The 18,913-nt window shown below is 42.2% G+C and overlaps 1 protein-coding gene across 3 annotated transcripts; it reads left to right on the top strand.

Annotated features, from left to right (window-relative positions):
* Positions 1–744: 744 nt before the first annotated feature.
* LOC115508106 (ubiquitin-like modifier-activating enzyme 1) lies at positions 745–18,196 on the top strand. Of its 3 annotated transcripts, none has more exons than XM_030306500.2 (26): positions 745–844; positions 2,715–2,831; positions 2,957–3,015; positions 3,117–3,285; positions 3,375–3,509; positions 4,707–4,813; positions 5,082–5,172; positions 5,281–5,413; positions 6,592–6,689; positions 6,773–6,919; positions 7,048–7,224; positions 7,353–7,457; positions 7,547–7,627; positions 7,964–8,116; positions 10,368–10,533; positions 10,642–10,838; positions 12,576–12,640; positions 12,864–13,059; positions 13,669–13,743; positions 13,858–14,047; positions 16,320–16,408; positions 16,610–16,702; positions 16,804–16,995; positions 17,486–17,587; positions 17,686–17,786; positions 17,906–18,196. In XM_030306500.2, the coding sequence occupies exons 2-26, from the start codon at positions 2,715–2,717 to the stop codon at positions 18,039–18,041; spliced, it is 3,174 nt and encodes a 1,057-aa protein (XP_030162360.1). In that variant the 5' UTR covers positions 745–844; the 3' UTR covers positions 18,042–18,196. The 3 variants fall into 3 exon arrangements, with proteins under 3 accessions (XP_030162360.1, XP_030162361.1, XP_030162363.1); XM_030306501.2 differs by having other exon boundaries at positions 755–844; positions 2,659–2,831; XM_030306503.1 differs by lacking the exon at positions 2,715–2,831 and having other exon boundaries at positions 777–844.
* Positions 18,197–18,913: the final 717 nt, after the last annotated feature.

Here is an 18,913-nt window from a genome sequence, read left to right as displayed (position 1 = left end):
TCTCTCTCTGTCCCAAAAATAAATAAACGTTGAAAAAAAAATAAAAAAAAAAAAAAAAGGAAGGGGGTGTGAAGGCTTTATATTGATATAATAGCCCAAAGTGGAAGTTTTTGAGATGCCAGGGAATATCCTCACCATAAACAATTTCATTTAATATAAAAAATATATGAATTTTACATTATTAAGTATTTAAAAGTAACATTTCGTGTTTACTGTTTATAAGACAATGTTGTAAACTTTCTACGAACACCGTATTTTCATTTTATCTTATTGTCATATAACTAATATTTCAAATCTCGTAACTTGTATTGACCTAAAGATATGTATGCTGCTATCATGTTGTAGAGATGGGGAAAATGAGACATCTCCTCTTGAGATGGAGTTCAAGAGGCGGGGTGTAAATCTGTCAGTGCTGGTAGCCGATTTGCAATTTTAAAGTTAAATTTCACACTCTTCAAAAACCATTGGCCGTACTGGGAAAGTTCATTACTTGTTAGCATTCATTTGCCTGGTTTGCAAATGTTTTTCAGCACGGACTTCTCCTGGATTGTGTATTACCTAGTGCCATGCATAATTCGTGACTAAAAATTGTGAGTTTTATGTCGACTTTGCTCTTGTCCCAGGGTTTTCTGTAATGGAATTATTTGCATACCAATTTACACCCATTTTACTGGAGGCAGCCACCAGATGGAGTTGTACCGTTCTGCCGGCAGCGTACGTAATGAATCACGTACAAGGAATGATGACGTCATACGTGATTCATTAGGGGGAACGACGAGAATAGGACCAAACGACCGGTTAGAGCGTCCTGTTCAGCGGCCGCCATTTTGTTTCAGCGGTTGAGGTAAAGGAGGTGTTTATCGGGGAAGAGACCGCCGGGAGAGGGGAACGCGGCGGCTCAGCAACTCTTTGTTAGCCAGTCGGAGGGGGAGGAGGAGTAAGAAGAGGGCGGCGGCTGGGCTAGGCTTTGTCTGCCTGTGGAGTTGGCGGCAAAGCGACTCGTGGAACCTGCATTGGTTACAAACAGCGTTTCAAAGCGTCCTCATTCCGGGCAGGTTTTCCGGGAAACTTTGAACAGGCTTGACCTGGGTTGATGGATGGGTGGACAGATTCTGGGACCCGGCCTACATTTCTCTTCAGAAATCTGACTTTGGGTTGCCAAAGATCCGGTACTAGCTTTTAAAGCTTCAGGCCAAACATACCTAAGCAAAAACTCATTCCTTTTCAGACCTAGCGTGTTAAGACACCAGGTTCAATATGCCTAGTGAATATATGCCTTTAAGGATTTTAAAATAAAATTATCCTTCAGTCCTGGGTTATTTGTCGTCCCAGATTCCAAAAGGGACCAGGCCACCCTGGGACATTCTATTTGACACTCATTTTCCCAAAAGAGGTTTTTTCTAACATTTTTTTCCCTAGACATCATATGGCTTCCTGGCTTTCTCCTCCCAGACACTTTTCAAAGCTAGAAAAGTAATAGAGACCAGAGTCTATGGCAGACCATCAGAGTCTGGGTCTCTCTCAGAGACTCCTCACAGCTCTGATTGTAAATTCTGACTGAACTCACTTTGGACCCAGCGTTTTCTGTGCAGAGAGTTGTTCATTTGTTTTGCATTTGACTTCTAGTAACTGCTCCTAAAGGGTTCTTTCTACATAACATTCATGGATATCTCTAGACCCAGTGTTTGTACTCAATAAACCACAACCCCAACTCCCGAAGTTCTTAGCATCTTTCATGAAAGTCCTTTGGGTGCACCACTGACTGCCCTTCAGTGACAAGCCCCCAGTGTCTACTTTTGAGGAATCTTTTTTTTTTTAATTTATTTTTAATGTTTATTTTTGAGAGACAGAGCAGGAGCAGGGGAGGGGCAGAGAGAGAGGGGGACACGGAATCTGAAGCAGGCTCCAGGCTCTGAGCTGTCAGCACAGAGCCTGACACGGGGCTTGAACTCATGAACCATGAGATCATGACTGGAGCCCAAGTTGGATGATTAACAGACTGAGCCACCCCGTGCCCCTTCATTTTTTTTTTTTTAATGGTGCCCGCATTCTTTTCGCATAACTCCCAGCTATCATCCTTCAAAACCTTGTGAGAAACACACCAGACAGGAATTGTTTGGGCAAAGCTATCTTCCATCAGAGCATTCCCCCACTGCTACCCTTTCTTCCACCAGCATCTACCCTTATTGATACTATTCAGATTTTGGTCCTTACCACCTCTCAACCTCACCCTGGCCTTCCTTATGCATTCAAAAGCCAACAGGTGTTGTGTATTCTCTCAGTATCCCTTACTATTGTGCCTTATAGTCTGCACTGACAGCCTTTCAGGTCTTCCTGCTCACAGCTGTGAATGCTCACAGCTTCTGCATTCAGCATCATAGGACCTCTATTAACAGACATCCCTTCCCCCTTCAGGCTTACCTCAGACTAGATCTCTTTCCCGGCATTTCCTCAGCCTCTGTGGGCACAAGGTTGCTGGCCAGAGACACCAGAGAACTTGAGGTTCTACCAGAAGCTTCTCATTTATTTAAGCCTGAACTATCCAAGCTCAGCCACATCTTTCCACTTCCTCACAGCAGAACTCATACCTAGCATGTCTTCTTTATCTTTCTGTTCTTTAGAAAGTGCTGCTAGTACATAAATCCTTCCATTCCCCAGAGTTGCTGCTGACAGAAATCATCTACATCTGGCTTAGCTCTAAACTTTGCCTTCAGATGTCCAGCTCACCACTATCCAAGAAACGCTGTGTACCTGGGCCTGATCCAGAAACAAGTACTGACTGCTCATCTTCCTATTCTGTAATGTTCAACATGCCCTTAGGACCAAGCAACGTGAGTGTCTTCCCCTTAGAGACTAATAAGTTGGATCCAAGCTGGTTGGTAAGAAAGTGACTGTGACCTGTTTAACCTACATTCCTGCTAACTCTCTGAAACTGTTTTTCCTCCTCCATTCCTAGGGAATGCAGAAAAAAGGCAATGAAACTGACATAGATGAGGGTCTTTACTCCCGACAGCTGTAAGTGCGGCAAACTATGGGAATGTTGATTGGGAGGGGGCACAGAGAGGATAGTGTTGAGTGGCTCACATCATCACCCAGAATCTCCCTTAACCTTGCAGGTATGTGCTGGGCCATGAGGCAATGAGACATCTCCAGACATCCACTGTACTGGTATCAGGCCTCCGGGGGCTAGGTGTGGAAATTGCCAAGAATATCATCCTTGGTGGGGTCAAAGCTGTCACACTGCATGACCAAGGCACTGCTCAGTGGGCTGATCTCTCCTCCCAGGTACCTCTTCCTCGTTCTTTTACTACCTTTGCCCATGTACCAACCCCCTTGGGTTTTGCATTTACTTCTCTTCCTGTATTCTTTTGTAGTTCTACCTGCGGGAGGAGGACATTGGTAAAAACCGAGCTGAGGTATCACAGCCCCGCCTTGCTGAGCTCAACAGCTATGTGCCTGTCACCATCTATACTGGGGCCCTTGTTGAGGACTTCCTTACTGGTTTCCAGGTACCTTGGAGCATACTGCTTCTTGCCTAATTTTCCTAGATTCTGTTTCTGGTTTATTTGTTCAGTATTTACTTAATAGATTATTCCAGTGTTTAGGTTATGTGTGGGGAGGCCTAAAGGATACAGTCAGGAATTATGTCCTAGATCTGTCCTCAGGGGAACTCACACGTATTCAGCAGGCCAGATATTGTGAGCTACTGTTTGTGTTCCAATCCTCATTAAACTCTGAAGCCAGACTGCCTTGGTATATGCTTACCTCTCATAATTGTCTTACATTGAACGAGTAACTTAGTTCATCTGCCTATGTTTTTCAGTCTGTAGAACAGGAATAACAGCACTACTGACTTCAGACTTTTAGTGAGGGTTGAACATAATAGGAGTTGGCACAGTATCAGTTCCAAATATCTGTTAGTTAAATAACTAGAATGGAAAGAAGGATGATGGGTGCTGATGCACTTCTGTAGGGTTTCCCAGAGGAGAGAGGTACTGGAATTCCTGAGGGAGTAGAATCATCAGACACAGATCCCCACAGATGATGTCTGAACAGGTTTTTTTTGTCATTTATTTGTTCATTTATTGAAGCTAGTGAGGGTGGAATGTGGGGTATACACCCCACTTTGGGAACACAGTTATGTTTCATTTTTTGTTTTCCCAGGCACTGTAGGAAGGCAGGATTAGGTATTTATCAAATAAAAGAGTTTGTTAGTCTTCAAACTGTTTCCCAGTACCTCTTGATACCTTTCTTATCAGAGTCAGATGATTCTTGTCTTCAGTGAGTCTCGTTTTTACTGTGCATGACATACACAGATATTTTTAAATGTTTTTAACGTTTATTTATTTTTGGGACAGAGAGAGACAGAGCATGAACGGGGGAGGGGCAGAGAGAGAGGGAGACACAGAACTGGAAACAGGCTCCAGGCTCTGAGCCATCAGCCCAGAGCCTGACGCGGGGCTCAAACTCACGGACCGCGAGATCGTGACCTGGCTGAAGTTGGACGCTTAACCGACTGCGCCACCCAGGCGCCCCTTTAAATGTTTTTAGAAGAAGACTTAGCCAGCAAAGTTTAACTCAAGATAGCCCACCAATCCTGGACTGTCTGAATGTTGATCCACCCCAATCTACTTTTCTCATTTATTTTCTTAACTGTCCTGCACCCCAGTACCAAGCCTTCTCCATAAACATACTTTTCTGTATAGGTGGTAGTTCTTACCAACGCTCCTTTGGAGGACCAGCTGCAGGTGGGTGAGTTCTGTCATAGCCATGGAATCAAGCTGGTCGTGGCAGATACACGGGGCCTGTTTGGGTGAGTACCTGCCCCTCTTTCTCCCCAGCACTTGCCAGGCCTGGGCAAGACCGTTTTGCTCCCACTGAACTCATGCTACTCCCAGCCAACAGAAGCCTAGGTTTTTTGATACTGCATGTTTAGGTTTCCCCATTTGGCCTGAGTTCCATCTGATTGCCAGCAGTGGTGGGCTGTGTTTACTTAGCAAGTATTCACTGCATCTTGAAGGACATATAGTGTACCTGTGTGCATAGGTCTCAGGCTCTAGTCCTGTTGTCATCTTCTACAGGCAGTTGTTCTGTGATTTTGGAGAAGAAATGATCCTTTCAGATTCCAGTGGGGAGCAGCCTCTAAGTGCTATGGTATCTATGGTTACCAAGGTAAGGAGATTGGCCCCAGGGCTTTGGCAAGCAAGGGCAGCAGTAGTTTTCCTTGCCTGCTCCTGGTACCCTGAGCGTACCTCTGATTTCTACTTCTCTTCCAACCAGGACTGCCCTGGTGTTGTCACCTGTTTGGATGAGGCCCGGCATGGATTTGAGAGCGGTGACTTTGTCTCCTTTACAGAGGTCCAGGGCATGAATGAACTAAATGGCACATGTCCCATAGAGATCAAAGTCCTGGGTATGTCAAGGCTGGGGACAAGAAATGGTTGACCCAGAGGCCAAGAAGTGACACATATCTGTAATATGAATTATACCAAAGGCTAAAAGGATATGCCTTGGAAACCTGAGCTAAGACTTGAGAGATGTGTCCATGGGAACTTACTAAACAGATGTGAACTAAACTAAAAGCAGAAGTTTATGCCACTAGCGTTTGATTTTATGTACTGTTTAGTTTGTTGACTGTACTTTTTTTTTTTGCTTTTGAACATATAACACAGAACTTTCTGTAGGCCTGGTAACACTTTGTCACCTCATGTGTAATAAATGGCCTTATTTTTTATAGCCAGAATATTCCCAATTTCTGGTTCACCATTTATGTTTTATGATTGTAATAAATTTGTCAATGTATTCATTTGGGTTTAATAATTACCATTTTAAAGAGACTGAAGGAATAAGATAAGTCTATTTTTACCATATGCCACCATTTTTTCTTCTACATAGGTCCAGAGTTATATCTAGGATAGTTTTCTTTCTACCTGAGGGATGCCCTTTACCATTTGTTGTAATCATGGGGTTCATTCTTGGTAATTTTTTCAGCTTTTTAATGATTTAAATTGTCTTTATTTTGACTATGTTTTTGAAAAGACATTTTTGTGAACCGTAGAATGGTATATTAACAGTTTTTTTGTTTTATTTCTTAAAAAATGTTGCTGTAATTTCTCGCTTCCATTATTTTCCAGAAGAAGTATACCTTCATTCTTTGCCTGTTTCTCTCTGTGTAATGTGCTTATTTTCTCTACCACTGATTATAGGCAATATGATTATGACAGTGTACCTTGGTGTAGTTTTCTCCATGTTTCTTTTGTTTGTTGTTTTGAATTTAATGTTTGTGGGTTTACAGTTTTACCCGATTTTAGAAAATTACTGGCCATAATTTTTTTCCAAATACTACTTTTTTACTCCCTCCCACCCCATTGTCTCTATCCAGAACTCCCACTTACATGTATTTTAAGCTATGTGACTTATTTTGTTGTCCCCACACACACACTTTGTTGTATTTTGAATAAGTTCTTTTACTGTGGAGCTGGGTCAGGATGGCTTTTTCATTCTTCTTTAGATGGTGCTGTTGGTTTTCTGATTTGGAATAGGAGGATTGGTGCTTGGACTGATATATACTCCATTCTTTTCATCCCATAGGTCCTTATACCTTTAGTATCTGCGACACTTCCAACTTCTCTGAGTATATCCAGGGAGGCATTGTCCATCAGGTCAAAGTACCTAAGAAGATCAGCTTTGTGAGTATATGTGGGGGTTGGGTTAGGGTTCCACATTTCTAGGATTTTAATTTCAGTAGTGCTCATACTCTACTCTCCCACAGAAATCCTTGCTAGCGTCACTGGCAGAGCCAGACTTTGTGGTAACGGATTTTGCCAAGTATTCTCGCCCTGGTCAGCTGCACATTGGCTTCCAGGCCCTGCACCAGTTCTGTGCTCAGCATGGCCGGTCCCCTCGGCCCCACAATGAGGTAGTGGGCAAGTCACCCAGCATCCTTGACCCATAGCCTCAGCTGTTCTCCATCTACTCTTTCCCTGTCTCTTTCCCCACCGTTGGCCTAACTTCAGGTCCTCTCTTAATTTCCTTTTGCCCTTCTAGGAGGATGCAACAGAACTGGTGACCTTAGCACATGCTATAAATGCTCAAGCCCTGCCTGCAGTGCGGCAGGACAGCCTGGATGAAGACCTCATTCGAAAGCTGGCATATGTGGCTGCTGGGGATCTGGCACCCATAAATGCCTTCATTGGGGGCTTGGCTGCCCAGGAAGTAATGAAGGTCAGTGTGGGTTAAAAAGGACAGAGTTGAGGATGGGCCAGGACCTTCTTGAGTCCATCACTGGCTGTCCATCTTTGTCAGATTCTGATTAACCGCTGGTGACCGCCCATTTCTTCCCCTCTCTCCAGGCCTGCTCTGGGAAGTTTATGCCTATTATGCAGTGGCTCTACTTTGATGCCCTTGAATGTCTCCCTGAGGACAGACAGGCTCTCACAGAGGACAAGTGCCTCCCGGTATGTGAGGGGTCCCCATGGGGAAGGTACTATTATGAGTCTTTGGCAAGGCAGCTCTTCTCTGATCTTCCTTTCTTCATATGACTCAGTGCCAGAACCGTTATGATGGGCAGGTGGCTGTATTTGGTTCAGACCTGCAAGAGAAGCTGGGCAAACAGAAGTACTTCTTGGTAAGTGATCCCATTGGGCTCCAGCCACCATTATCTGTTCTTGCTTCTGGCCTATGTTTTCTGGAGTATCTTGCCTCACAAAGAGGTTTTGAACCTTTATCTCCTCTGTTTCATCATTTTTTTCATAGCAAAGGAAGACCTGGTATGTGCCTTTATTCTCTTCTCTGGTGCCTCATTCCATAGATGACCATAGGTATTTGTGACTTTAGGATTTGAGTATGTAACACTACATTCTCTTTCTCTCAGTATCTTCAGGGAGAGTGAGGACTAACACATGTGTTTGGTTCTCTCATTCACCATAACCAGTCTCTTTCTCTTTTCTTGGGAAACTCTCAGGTGGGCGCAGGGGCCATTGGCTGTGAACTGCTCAAGAACTTTGCCATGATTGGTCTAGGCTGCAGTGAGGGGGCAATCACTGTTACAGACATGGACACCATTGAGAAATCCAATCTGAACCGACAGTTTTTGTTCCGGCCCTGGGATGTCACGGTGAGTGGGTGGACGGGGCAAGTAGTTGAACCATTTCTTTCACTTTTCTACTATGTTTCTTGTCATCAATCTAAATAACTTAGGTCTTTTTAACTATCTTTCCTTCTTCATTTTCCTCATTACTTTTTTCTACCATTCAGTGTTTCTTTCAGCAGACATTTGAATATTTACCATGTCTTTCATTTTGTTTGCCATTCTATACCTCCCCCAACTCTTTTTTTTTACGTTGATCTTTGGTAACTGCTAATGTAGGACTGTAGAAGTTGGGTTATACAGAAGGATCTATCTTGGAAGTCTTGTGTAAAGTTCAGTGTTATTTTTGCTGCCTCAGAGTTTTATTTTTCATCCAGCTACTATGCACTGACCTAGATATTTTGAATGCATAGCATAGCATTGCTCTTGTGAGAACGCTCGGAGGTCCACAACACTTTCTGTCAAGTTCCCAGGATCATAATTGTTTCAAGACTACTAAGATATTATTTGCCTTTTCACTCTTATTTTGTCAGGTGAAAATGGAAGGCTTCCCTAACTCAATAACATAAGTTTTTCCAAATGACCAATGCTTGATGGTACCAATTGAGCAGTAGCTAGAGATCCATTTAAAATGCAAAATGGGCACTGGGTGGCTCTGTTGGTTAAGCATCTGACTCTTGATCTCAGCTCAGGTCATGATTTCATGATTCATTGGAGTCTGCTAGGGATTCTGTGTCCCTCTGTGCCCCTGCCCAACTTAGATGTTTTCCGTCTCCACTCCCCTCTCATCCCCTGTCTAAATATAAATAAATAAACAAACAAACAAACAAACAAACAAACAAACTTTTTTTAAAAATGCAAAACAAACCAGTAGATTTTGGTATAGATTCAAGATTTTACCTTGCAACTACACTTTAAAATACTATCACTTGTTAAGTCTCGATTTTTTTAAATACCAATAATCCTCTGAAAATGTTATTAAAATGTAGTTCTGTGAATTGAATGTTTCTTATATTATTCAAGGAAATATATAACAGACTGAATGTAGTAAATGCGAGAATCCAGCTGCCTTCTAAGAGATTGTTAACTGAAAACATTTGCAAAAATATAAATTTAGTTAGGGGAGCCTGGGTGGCTCAGTTGGTTAAGTGTCCAACTTCAGCTCAGGTCATAATTTCACGGTTAGTGGGTTCAAGCCCCACTTCAGGCTCTGCACTAACAGCTCAGAGCTTGGAGCCTGCTTTGGATTCTGTGTCCTTCTTTCTCTGCCCTTCCCCCCCATACTCTGTCTTTCTCTGTCTTTTGAAATGTTAAAAAAAATAATTTTTTTTGATATAAATTGACTTTTGTGACTGAACTTTTGTATTGGAAAGCTTTTCATAATATTTACTCTATGTAATGGAATTATTCCATTTTTAAAACAACTAATAATTAAAAGTTTTGCCAGTTAAAATTTTTAATACAAGAAATACTGGTAGCTGTAGCCCCACATAACAAAAGCTCTTTTTAAGAAACTTACATTTGAGGATGGTTGTAATAAACAGTAAATACCATAGCAAGATAATATAGCTAATGTTAGAAGGTTCAATTTACTGTACAAAGGCAACAATGAAAAACAAGAATGAGAGGGAAGTGCCATGGAAAGTAGTTTTCACTATGGCAAGGATGTCCTCAATGGAAGGGTGGTATTTCTGTAAGACTTGGATGATAGAGGAGAATGAGAAGATAACTCAAGAAAGATTGTATCAAGTAAAGGTAACATTCTGAGCCAAACCCTGATGTTAGAATATTGCTCATTGTGATCAAGGAACAGAGAAATACAGAGGGGACTGTGGTGGGATATGAGGTTGTAGAAGTAATATGGGCCAACTCATGCCCTATGTGAAAGTGGGAACCAGTATAGGGTTTTGAGCAAAAAGAGGAATGTGACCTGACTTGGGCTTTTAGAGGGAACTATTTGTACTTGTACAAGGATCTTGTTTTTATTTGGGTAACTGTATCCCAACTCTGGATGCTATTAACTAAAAAAATAATAGATGTTATAGATATCTGATCCATTGTTTCCTATGTGCTTTACTGTTCCTTTTCCACTCATGCCTGCTCCATTTGTCACACCCTCAGCTATGTGGCATTTGTCATAGACTACTGCAAGATCAGGAAGCCTATTGAACTAAGAGCCTAGATCTTGCCCATCAGTAAATAAATCAGTACTCAAAACCACTTTGTAAAGGTTTATTGGGCAAATATGAATGACACTCCCTTCTCCATCCCTACCCAGAAATTGAAATCTGACACTGCTGCTGCAGCTGTACGCCAAATAAATCCACACATCCGGGTAATGAGCCATCAGAATCGTGTTGGCCCTGACACAGAGCATATCTATGATGACAGCTTCTTCCAAAACCTTGATGGTGTTGCCAATGCCCTGGACAATGTGGATACCCGTGAGTTTGGAGGAGGGTGAGGACAAAAGCAGGATAACGTGGTATTGTGGGGAATGTCTGTCTACCTGCCCTATTTTAATATTACCATGCCCTGTCATCTTCCCATAGGCATGTACATGGACTGCCGCTGTGTGTACTACCGTAAACCACTGCTAGAGTCAGGAACCCTGGGGACAAAGGGTAATGTGCAGGTTGTTATCCCCTTCCTGACAGAGTCCTACAGCTCCAGCCAGGACCCTCCTGAGAAGTCCATCCCCATTTGTACATTGAAGAACTTCCCCAATGCCATCGAACACACACTGCAGGTGATCACCCTTGGAGGGAGGGAGAGGTGGAAGAGACAAGCACCTAGGTAGCATCTCAGTCACCAAACTTATTATTCAGGTGACGTAGGCTTCAGAATGACCTGCCTTTTCTTCACATCTCTTTTCCTCACTTTACATCCTGCAGTCTAAGCTTTAGTAAATGATATCTTTGGGTTAAAAATTTTTATTTTGGAAGCAAAGAGACAGATATTTTGTGTAACAAAGTATTTTTTATAATTTAAATCAGAAAAACGAAGATGTGATTCTCTGTAAACAGAATGTTATTTTCTTGCTAAATAAAATTAATTTCCTTTAAAATACTTAGAGAGAGAGAGAGAAAGAACACATACACACGGACATCGGGGTGGGGGAGAGAGTTACAGAGAATCCCAAGCAGGCTCCACTCTGTCAATGCAGAGCCTGATGCAGGGCTCAAGCTCAGAAACCGTAAGATCATGACCTGAGCCAAAATCAGGAGTCAGACACTCAACTGACTGAGCCACCCATCTGCCCTGACAATACTCATTTATTATTATCTCTACTAGTTACTTAATTACTTCTAGTTTTAGTCCATAGTTAGGTTTTCCTAACTATTGCACTAAATATGTTTAACATTTGGAATTGTATAATGCACATATACAATAGTGAACATATCATGTAAATGGACAAGGTGAGCGTAGTCATTTTAACCAATACCCAGAACCTAACCTAACCTAATTCCAGTTTTCTGTAAACCCAGTAATGACCACTGTATTATGAAAATGATTCTTAATGCAGTCTTTAAATGCCATGTTTAGGAGTATGGGGGTAGGAAGAAAATGAGGAAAACAAAGTAGTTTAATCTGTTCCCTCCTAACCCAGCAGGTACAGAATGGATGTATTTAAACTGGTAAACTTCATTAGAATGTATGTTTCCATCCTATGTGTGTTTATGTGTATGTATACAAATGTGTGTGTATATGTATATAAATACATTTCTCTACCTGCATAAAACTTCTCCTAGATAATAGTTTTGTTGCTGTACCCAGCGTGCAGAAGGACTATATAGTATCCCTTAAAATAAATTTAGTATGTGACTCTTAGATTTAACCTCTTCGTGCTTCAGATGCCTTACCTTTAAAGTAGGATGAGAGAAGTATCTCTCACAAGGTATTTACGAGTTAGGTAGTTGTAAGCTTTAAGTATGTACGTACGTGTTCTTTTCAACATTTCAACACGTGAGTTAATAGATACTGTTTTTACAGAGTTTGTTTTCATAATGAGGATACAGAGATAAAGGCATACCTTCTATGTCAGCAGACACAAAAGTGTGACAGAGCTTGCATTTGAATCTGGATCTCTAGGCTACAGATGACATCACCAGTGGCTATACTGACCTTGTAAATCTCAGAAGGCAAAATTTCTATCTTATTTTGTGCCCAGTCCCCATGACCTGTATGGATCATTCATATTTTGTTTTTGGCATACCACATAGAGTACATATATTCTAAGAATAAATTTTCCACATACTTTTATATACTTGTGTAACCACTGCCCAGATCAGGGTCATTTGTTTTTAAGTTGAGGTGGTAGGGCTTGTGATGTGGGGGCCACTTTTGAGGGGTTTCCTTCCTCTGTTCTCTTGTCACAGCCATGTTGTTCCTAACTGCTTCATTCATTCACTGATGGTCTTTCTAATTCCTGCAGAAACTCAGTTTTGTCTTTCAGCCCCATCTAATTGATTTGCTTTGTCTGCAGTGGGCTCGGGATGAGTTTGAAGGTCTCTTCAAGCAGCCAGCAGAAAATGTCAACCAGTACCTCATGTGAGTAATCCTTCTGTCCAAATGCTCCCTCACCTGTCCCCTGCATGCTATCCAAGGCATACTGTAACCACTGTATGGTTCACCACCAGCTATACTTTGTGAATAAATTAATGAAGGTTTGGTCCTGACTCCGTTGGAGACACATCAACCTTTCCATGGAGTTAAGCCCATTCGTGGGGCCTATTTGTGTAATCATGCCTATTTCCTCTCTGATTCATTTTAGAGACTCCAAGTTTGTGGAACGGACACTGCGGCTGGCAGGCACCCAACCATTGGAGATGCTGGAGGCTGTGCAGCGTAGTCTGGTGCTACAGCGGCCACAGACCTGGGCTGACTGTGTAACTTGGGCTTACCACCACTGGCACAGTCAGTACTCCAACAATATTCGCCAGCTTTTGCACAACTTTCCACCTGAACAGGTATTACATATTTGCTGGGTTCATTTGGCAGAAGGCATTATCTGGAAATAGGGAGCTTGCTGAGGGCTCTTAATGTAGCTAATCCCACTGTGACAGGCACAGCAAGACCTGGAGATTTCATGACATGATTGAGGCAGTGCATTTTTGCATTCACATATGTGTTTTTCCCTGCATCCAGTTTTTCTCATGGAAGGTATTTGGCTTTTCTTTTCCTTTTCTGTAGTATAGGATGAGTCATACCCAATTCTCAATTCAGGACTGTACACCTCATAGGAGAAAAACTTTGGAGTTAAGAGTATAAATAGTTGAAGCTTCAGCTTCATTTGACCTTGGGGCAAATCATATATTTTCTTTCTGCACCTTAGTATCCTCATTTACGAAGGGATAATGATGACCTATTTCTTGGGAGTTTTTGGAGGACCAATTTGTATTTATTAAAGTTAAGTTGGTACAGTGACTGATACTTCACAACATATTGACAAATAGTTCTGTGTTTATCACAAAGGGAGTGCTTGGAGGTAGTGAGTTGAGACTTCTGATTTTAAATAAAGAGTCGTGATTGCCTCTTCTCAGGCCCTTCTCCCCCTAAACCCTTTTCTGTCCTCTTAGCTTACAAGCTCTGGAGCCCTATTCTGGTCTGGGCCCAAACGCTGTCCACACCCACTCATCTTTGATGTCAGCAATGTAAGTCTCCTCCTAGGGTATCCTGGGATCTGATGAAAAGTGGGTGGCTACAAAGAATGGTGAGATTCTAAAGCGAGGATTGATGTGCTTACCAGTCCATATCTTGCCTTCTAGCCCCTGCATCTGGATTATGTGATGGCTGCTGCCAACCTCTTTGCCCAGACTTATGGTCTGATTGGGTCTCAGGACCGAGCTGCTGTGGCCATACTCCTACAGTCTGTGCATGTACCTGAATTCACCCCCAAGTCTGGTGTCAAGATCCATGTGTCTGACCAGGAACTTCAGAATACTAGTGCCTCTGTTGGTGAGGGTGGTTAGCCAGTTGGCCTAGAGCCACTATCCCACTTACCTCCTGTTCATCCAAGTTTCCACTCTAGTGCTAAGTTTTTCTGTTCTGAGTTTCCAAGCCTGAGGTTTTACTGCTACTGTCCTTTGGACTTTGCTTCCTCCAGTATAATGATAGTTGAGGTAAATTCTTTCCTGTATTCCATGAAATTCCATGAATATCTTTTCCCCATGTTTCTTTTTCCTATTTTGGTTCTCAGAAAAATTAATTTTGCACCTCTTTTCTATGTGTGTGTTTGCCTTTTTTTTTTTAATTTTTTTTTTAATGTTTATTTATTTTTGAGACAGAGAGAGACACAGCATGAGCAGGGAAGGGGCAGAGAGAGGGAGACACAGAATGTGAAGCAGGCTCCAGGCTCTGAGCTGTCAGCACAGAGCCCGACGCAGGGCTCAAACTCACAAACTGTGGGATCGTGACCTGAGCCGAAGTCGGACGCTTAACCGACTGAGCCACCCAGGCGCCCCTGTGTTTGCCGTTTTTGTTGTCCTGTTCTCCATTTTCTTATTGTGTTTGTCTGGGGGAGAGAGAAACTATTCACCAATAGTGTCTCTGCCTTGATACCTTTCCTTGTTCATTTCCTTTCTCATGTCCCTATCCATATCCCCAACTTCCATCTCTCTGTGTTTTAACCTAATATTGACCTCCATGTCTTCATCTCTTCTCAAGATTTCCCTTGTCATTTCACCATCTGGAACTAGCCTTCAACACTCAACTTTCATTTCCCTCTATCTCATCTCATATCTCATGCTCTGTAAGCTCTTCTCTATATTGTATTTTTTCTGTGTATGTTTTTCTGTTTCTTCCTCTATATATCTCTCCCCTATGTATCTTTCATATCTCTCATTGCCCTTTCCAGATACCTTCACTCATTTTCTTCTCTGTATATTTCTTTAGCTGTCAACTCTACATGGATTTTCATCTATGTCATTCTTCACATATTTTTATCTCTGCCATTCTTCTTCATCTCTGTCTTCAGATTTTGTTTTTATTCTTTTCGTATTTCTCTTCTCTCTATTTCTCCCTAATTCCCCTTTTTTAAAATTTTTTCCACATTTATTTCTATCCTGTTCTCTTATCTTTCTGTATGTCTCTTCATTTCTCTATCATTTTTTTTTAATGTTTATTTCTGAGAGAGAGTGAGAGCTGGGGAGGTGCAGAGAGGGAGACAGAGAATCTGAAGTAGACTCCAGGCTCTGAGCTGTCACTGCAGAGCCAGACATGGCTCAAACCCACAGACTGCGAGATCATGACCTGAGGCGAAGTCAGAAGCTCAACTGACTGAGCTATCCAGGCTCAAATTCTGTGTCATTCTTTAAGATCTTGTATTTTTATATCTTAACCTACAGTTGTTTTAATTATGGTAAAAAACACTGAAGACTTAAAATGTTAACTGTTTTTAATTATTTTTTTCAGTAATGTTAAGTAAACTCATATTGTTGTAGAACTTTGTTGTAGAACATGCTTAGAACTTTCTCAGCTTTCAAATCTGAAATTCTGTCCCAACTAAACAGTAACTCCACAGATGTCTTCTGCCCAGCCCCTGGCAACCATTCTGTTTCCTGTGTCTTTGATTGTTGATTCTTACAGGTATCTCATGTAAATGTGTCTTAGGTCCATCCATGGCATTGCAAATGGCAAGATATCATCCTTTTTTTATGACTGACATGCCATTGTGTATTTGTGTGTATGTATGTGTGTGTATGTCACATCGTCATCCATTCATCAGTGTATTGACACTTTCAGCGCTTTCACCTCTTGTGTGTTCTGAATAGTGCTGCTATCTACATATTTTCTTTTTTTTAAGTTTATTTATTTTGAGAGAGATGGAATGAGAGAACATGCAGGCTCTAAGCTCATGCAGGCTTATGCAGGCTGGAAGCCCAAGAAAGGACTTAGTGCAGTGAACCATGAGATCATAACCTGAGGTGAAGTCAAGTCAGATGTTTAAATGACTGAAACACCCAGGCACCCCATATCCTTTCTTAATGTTTTTATCTTTGTTTCTCAGAATCATTCATTTATGTCTCTCTTCATGCTCTTACCTCTGTCTACTTTCTTTTTTGGGATGTTTTCTGCTCTGCCTTCCCCACTGCCCCCAGCTCTTTCCTATAGTGTCTGTCTTACTCAAATCCTTTATCTGCTGAACACCTCTGCCCCATTCTGGTCTCCTGCTTTCACTGAGACCCTGGCCTGGGATCTGAAGGACTAACATGTCCCTCCCTTCCTACAGATGATAGCCGCCTACAGGAGCTCAAAGCCATGCTTCCCAGCCCAGAGAAGCTCCGTGGGTTCAAGATGTACCCCATCAACTTTGAGAAGGTGCTAGGAGGGTTTGGGCCTTCATCAGGATAGGAGGATGGGCTAAGCAATCATACGCTTTTATGGAGATTACAGGCCTGCCAGATTCTTAGGCTGGTCTGCAAGGTAACTGAGGTAGAATGTACTTCAGTCCTTAGTAGCCAAGAAACCTTTTTTTCCTCTCTGTCTCTCCTATTCTTCCTGTCTTCCCAATCACAAAAGGATGATGACAGCAACTTTCATATGGATTTCATTGTGGCTGCATCTAATCTCCGAGCAGAGAACTATAACATTCCCCCTGCAGATCGACACAAGGTAATAATTAGTCTAGATCCTTTCCCAAGGTTGAGTCTGCCATATTTGTACTCTTATGTAGACCCTGAACTTCTCTAGTGACTACATCCTCTGCCTCACAGAGCAAGCTGATTGCAGGGAAGATCATCCCTGCCATTGCTACAACCACAGCAGCTATAGTTGGCCTTGTGTGTCTGGAGCTGTATAAGGTGGTTCAGGGACACCAGCAGCTTGAGTCTTACAAGAACAGCTTTATCAACTTGGCCCTGCCCTTCTTCAGCTTTTCTGAGCCTCTTGCCCCACCTCGTCACCAGGTGGGGACATACTTGTATGGAAATTTGTGGTTTTGTCTATCAGTGAGTGAGGCTGTGTATGTGGTGGATACGGTGTGTGTATGTATGTGTCTCTGTGTATATAAAACTACCCCATACCAGGTGAGACTTTATATATTTGCCTATCTATATCTTTCTTGTACCCTTTTCTATTCGTCACAGAATTTTTTGAATTGTACAAAGTAGAAATGTGGCTGGCATATTTGTAAAGTAATGAGTAGGCCACTTAGATGATACTAAATGGAAAGGTAAAGGATGTGAGAGGAGAGTGAAAGAGCAGAATATGTATTATGTAGCCTCATTGGTAAAGGAATGTCTGTTGCTTGCTTACAATGATATGGGGCCATAGGAGGGTTGGGAGAAAAGAAAGTTGTGATTGATTGGTCTTAAAAAGTTATGTTGATTCATGGCACCAAGATCATCAGGGATAACTCCCCTCCCCTGTTCTACTCCCCTGTGCTTTGTCCTACAGTACTATAACCAAGAGTGGACATTGTGGGATCGCTTTGAGGTACAGGGGCTGCAGCCTAATGGTGAAGAGATGACTCTTAAACAGTTCCTTGATTACTTTAAGGTAAGCCTTTTCTACACTTCTCCACCTAGGGATGTTGGTTATGCAGGTGATTCATACTCTTCTATGATACTATTGTCTCTCCTTCCCACCCTTTCCAGACAGAGCACAAATTAGAGATTACCATGCTGTCCCAAGGCGTATCCATGCTATACTCCTTTTTCATGCCAGCTACCAAGCTCAGGGAACGGTTGGATCAACCGTGAGTTGGCCACTTGGCAGGCTGAGGAAAGCCTTGGTGTGGGGTGGGAAGCCTCACTACTTAGTGTTCACTGTTTGTTTCTGTCTTGCTTTTTAACTCTGTGACTTCTCTCTTCCCAGAATGACAGAAATTGTGAGCCGTGTGTCAAAGCGAAAGCTGGGCAGCCATGTGCAGGCACTGGTGCTTGAGCTCTGCTGCAACGATGAGAGTGGTGAGGATGTTGAAGTCCCATATGTACGCTACTCCATCTGCTGACTTCCCAATCTGCAGTTTATTTCCAGATCCCTTCTAGTTGTGGCAAAACCTGTGCCTAGCCAGGGACATAAGGCTTACATCATTTTGAGAACTGTTTCTGTTGCTGCTTTCTGCTGTTAAAGTTGGAATTCTTAATAAAGAGTTATTGATGCAGATGTGGCATGTCCTTGTTTTGGCAATGGCCCATGCCCTGTTTTCTCTGGGAAATAATGGCCTGCCTATACCTCTGTAGGTTCAGGTGATAAACCTAAGTATTGTGCTCCAGCCCAGAAATACGGAATTTGCTCCAAATTCATAGTTACGACACAGAGAAGGCTAAACGCAACTGAACTCATAAGTGGGAGGTCTGTTTCCTTTTCTTTCCGTCCTCCCTGCTAAAAAAGAAATACAAGCAAAAGAAGGCCATATAGCAGGTCCAGCTTTCCCCCCATGTGTTAAATCTTACTCATGTTCTAATCCTGTGTGTGTTTGCTACCTCCAACTACCTGTCGTACTGGTTTTGAGAAATAGTACAGATCCTAGACCTAGACTGTAGATTTGTATACTAAGTCTTTGCAATGTTTGTTATCTTGTCACATTTCTCAGCTATTTTCTGCCTCAGTTCCACACATGGGAAAATGAGGGAATAAAGAATTATTACCAGGGATAAAGACATTTAGTGTCTATAAGGTAGATAGTAGTATATGGTGTGTATTGTGCATACATATACTGTTACTATCTGATGTACTTTAGCTTCTCTAAACTTTCTTGTGTTACAAGTTGATACCATCTCATTGGATGCGCTTGAAACCCTCTTTAAAATGGTTCTGTAATAGGAGCTGACAAAAGCTTGCTGAACTCTGATGCCCAGTTCTTTAAGACATTACATACTT

The sequence above is a fragment of the Lynx canadensis genome, chromosome Y (assembly GCF_007474595.2).
Source record: "Lynx canadensis isolate LIC74 chromosome Y, mLynCan4.pri.v2, whole genome shotgun sequence".
NCBI classification, from domain to species: Eukaryota; Metazoa; Chordata; class Mammalia; order Carnivora; family Felidae; genus Lynx; species Lynx canadensis.
The sequence above is the reverse complement of the archived record's forward strand: the minus strand, read 5'-3'. Positions and strand labels throughout refer to the sequence as shown.

Bases quoted from the DNA above. Each gene is read 5' to 3' on its own strand.
- LOC115508106 (XM_030306500.2), top strand. From the start codon at position 2,715: ATGTCCAGCTCACCACTATCCAAGAAACGCTGTGTACCTGGGCCTGAT. The intron at 5,173-5,280 runs GTAAGGAGATTG...TCTTCCAACCAG, and splicing joins TGGTATCTATGGTTACCAAG to GACTGCCCTGGTGTTGTCAC. The intron at 8,117-10,367 runs GTGAGTGGGTGG...ATCCCTACCCAG, and splicing joins TCCGGCCCTGGGATGTCACG to AAATTGAAATCTGACACTGC.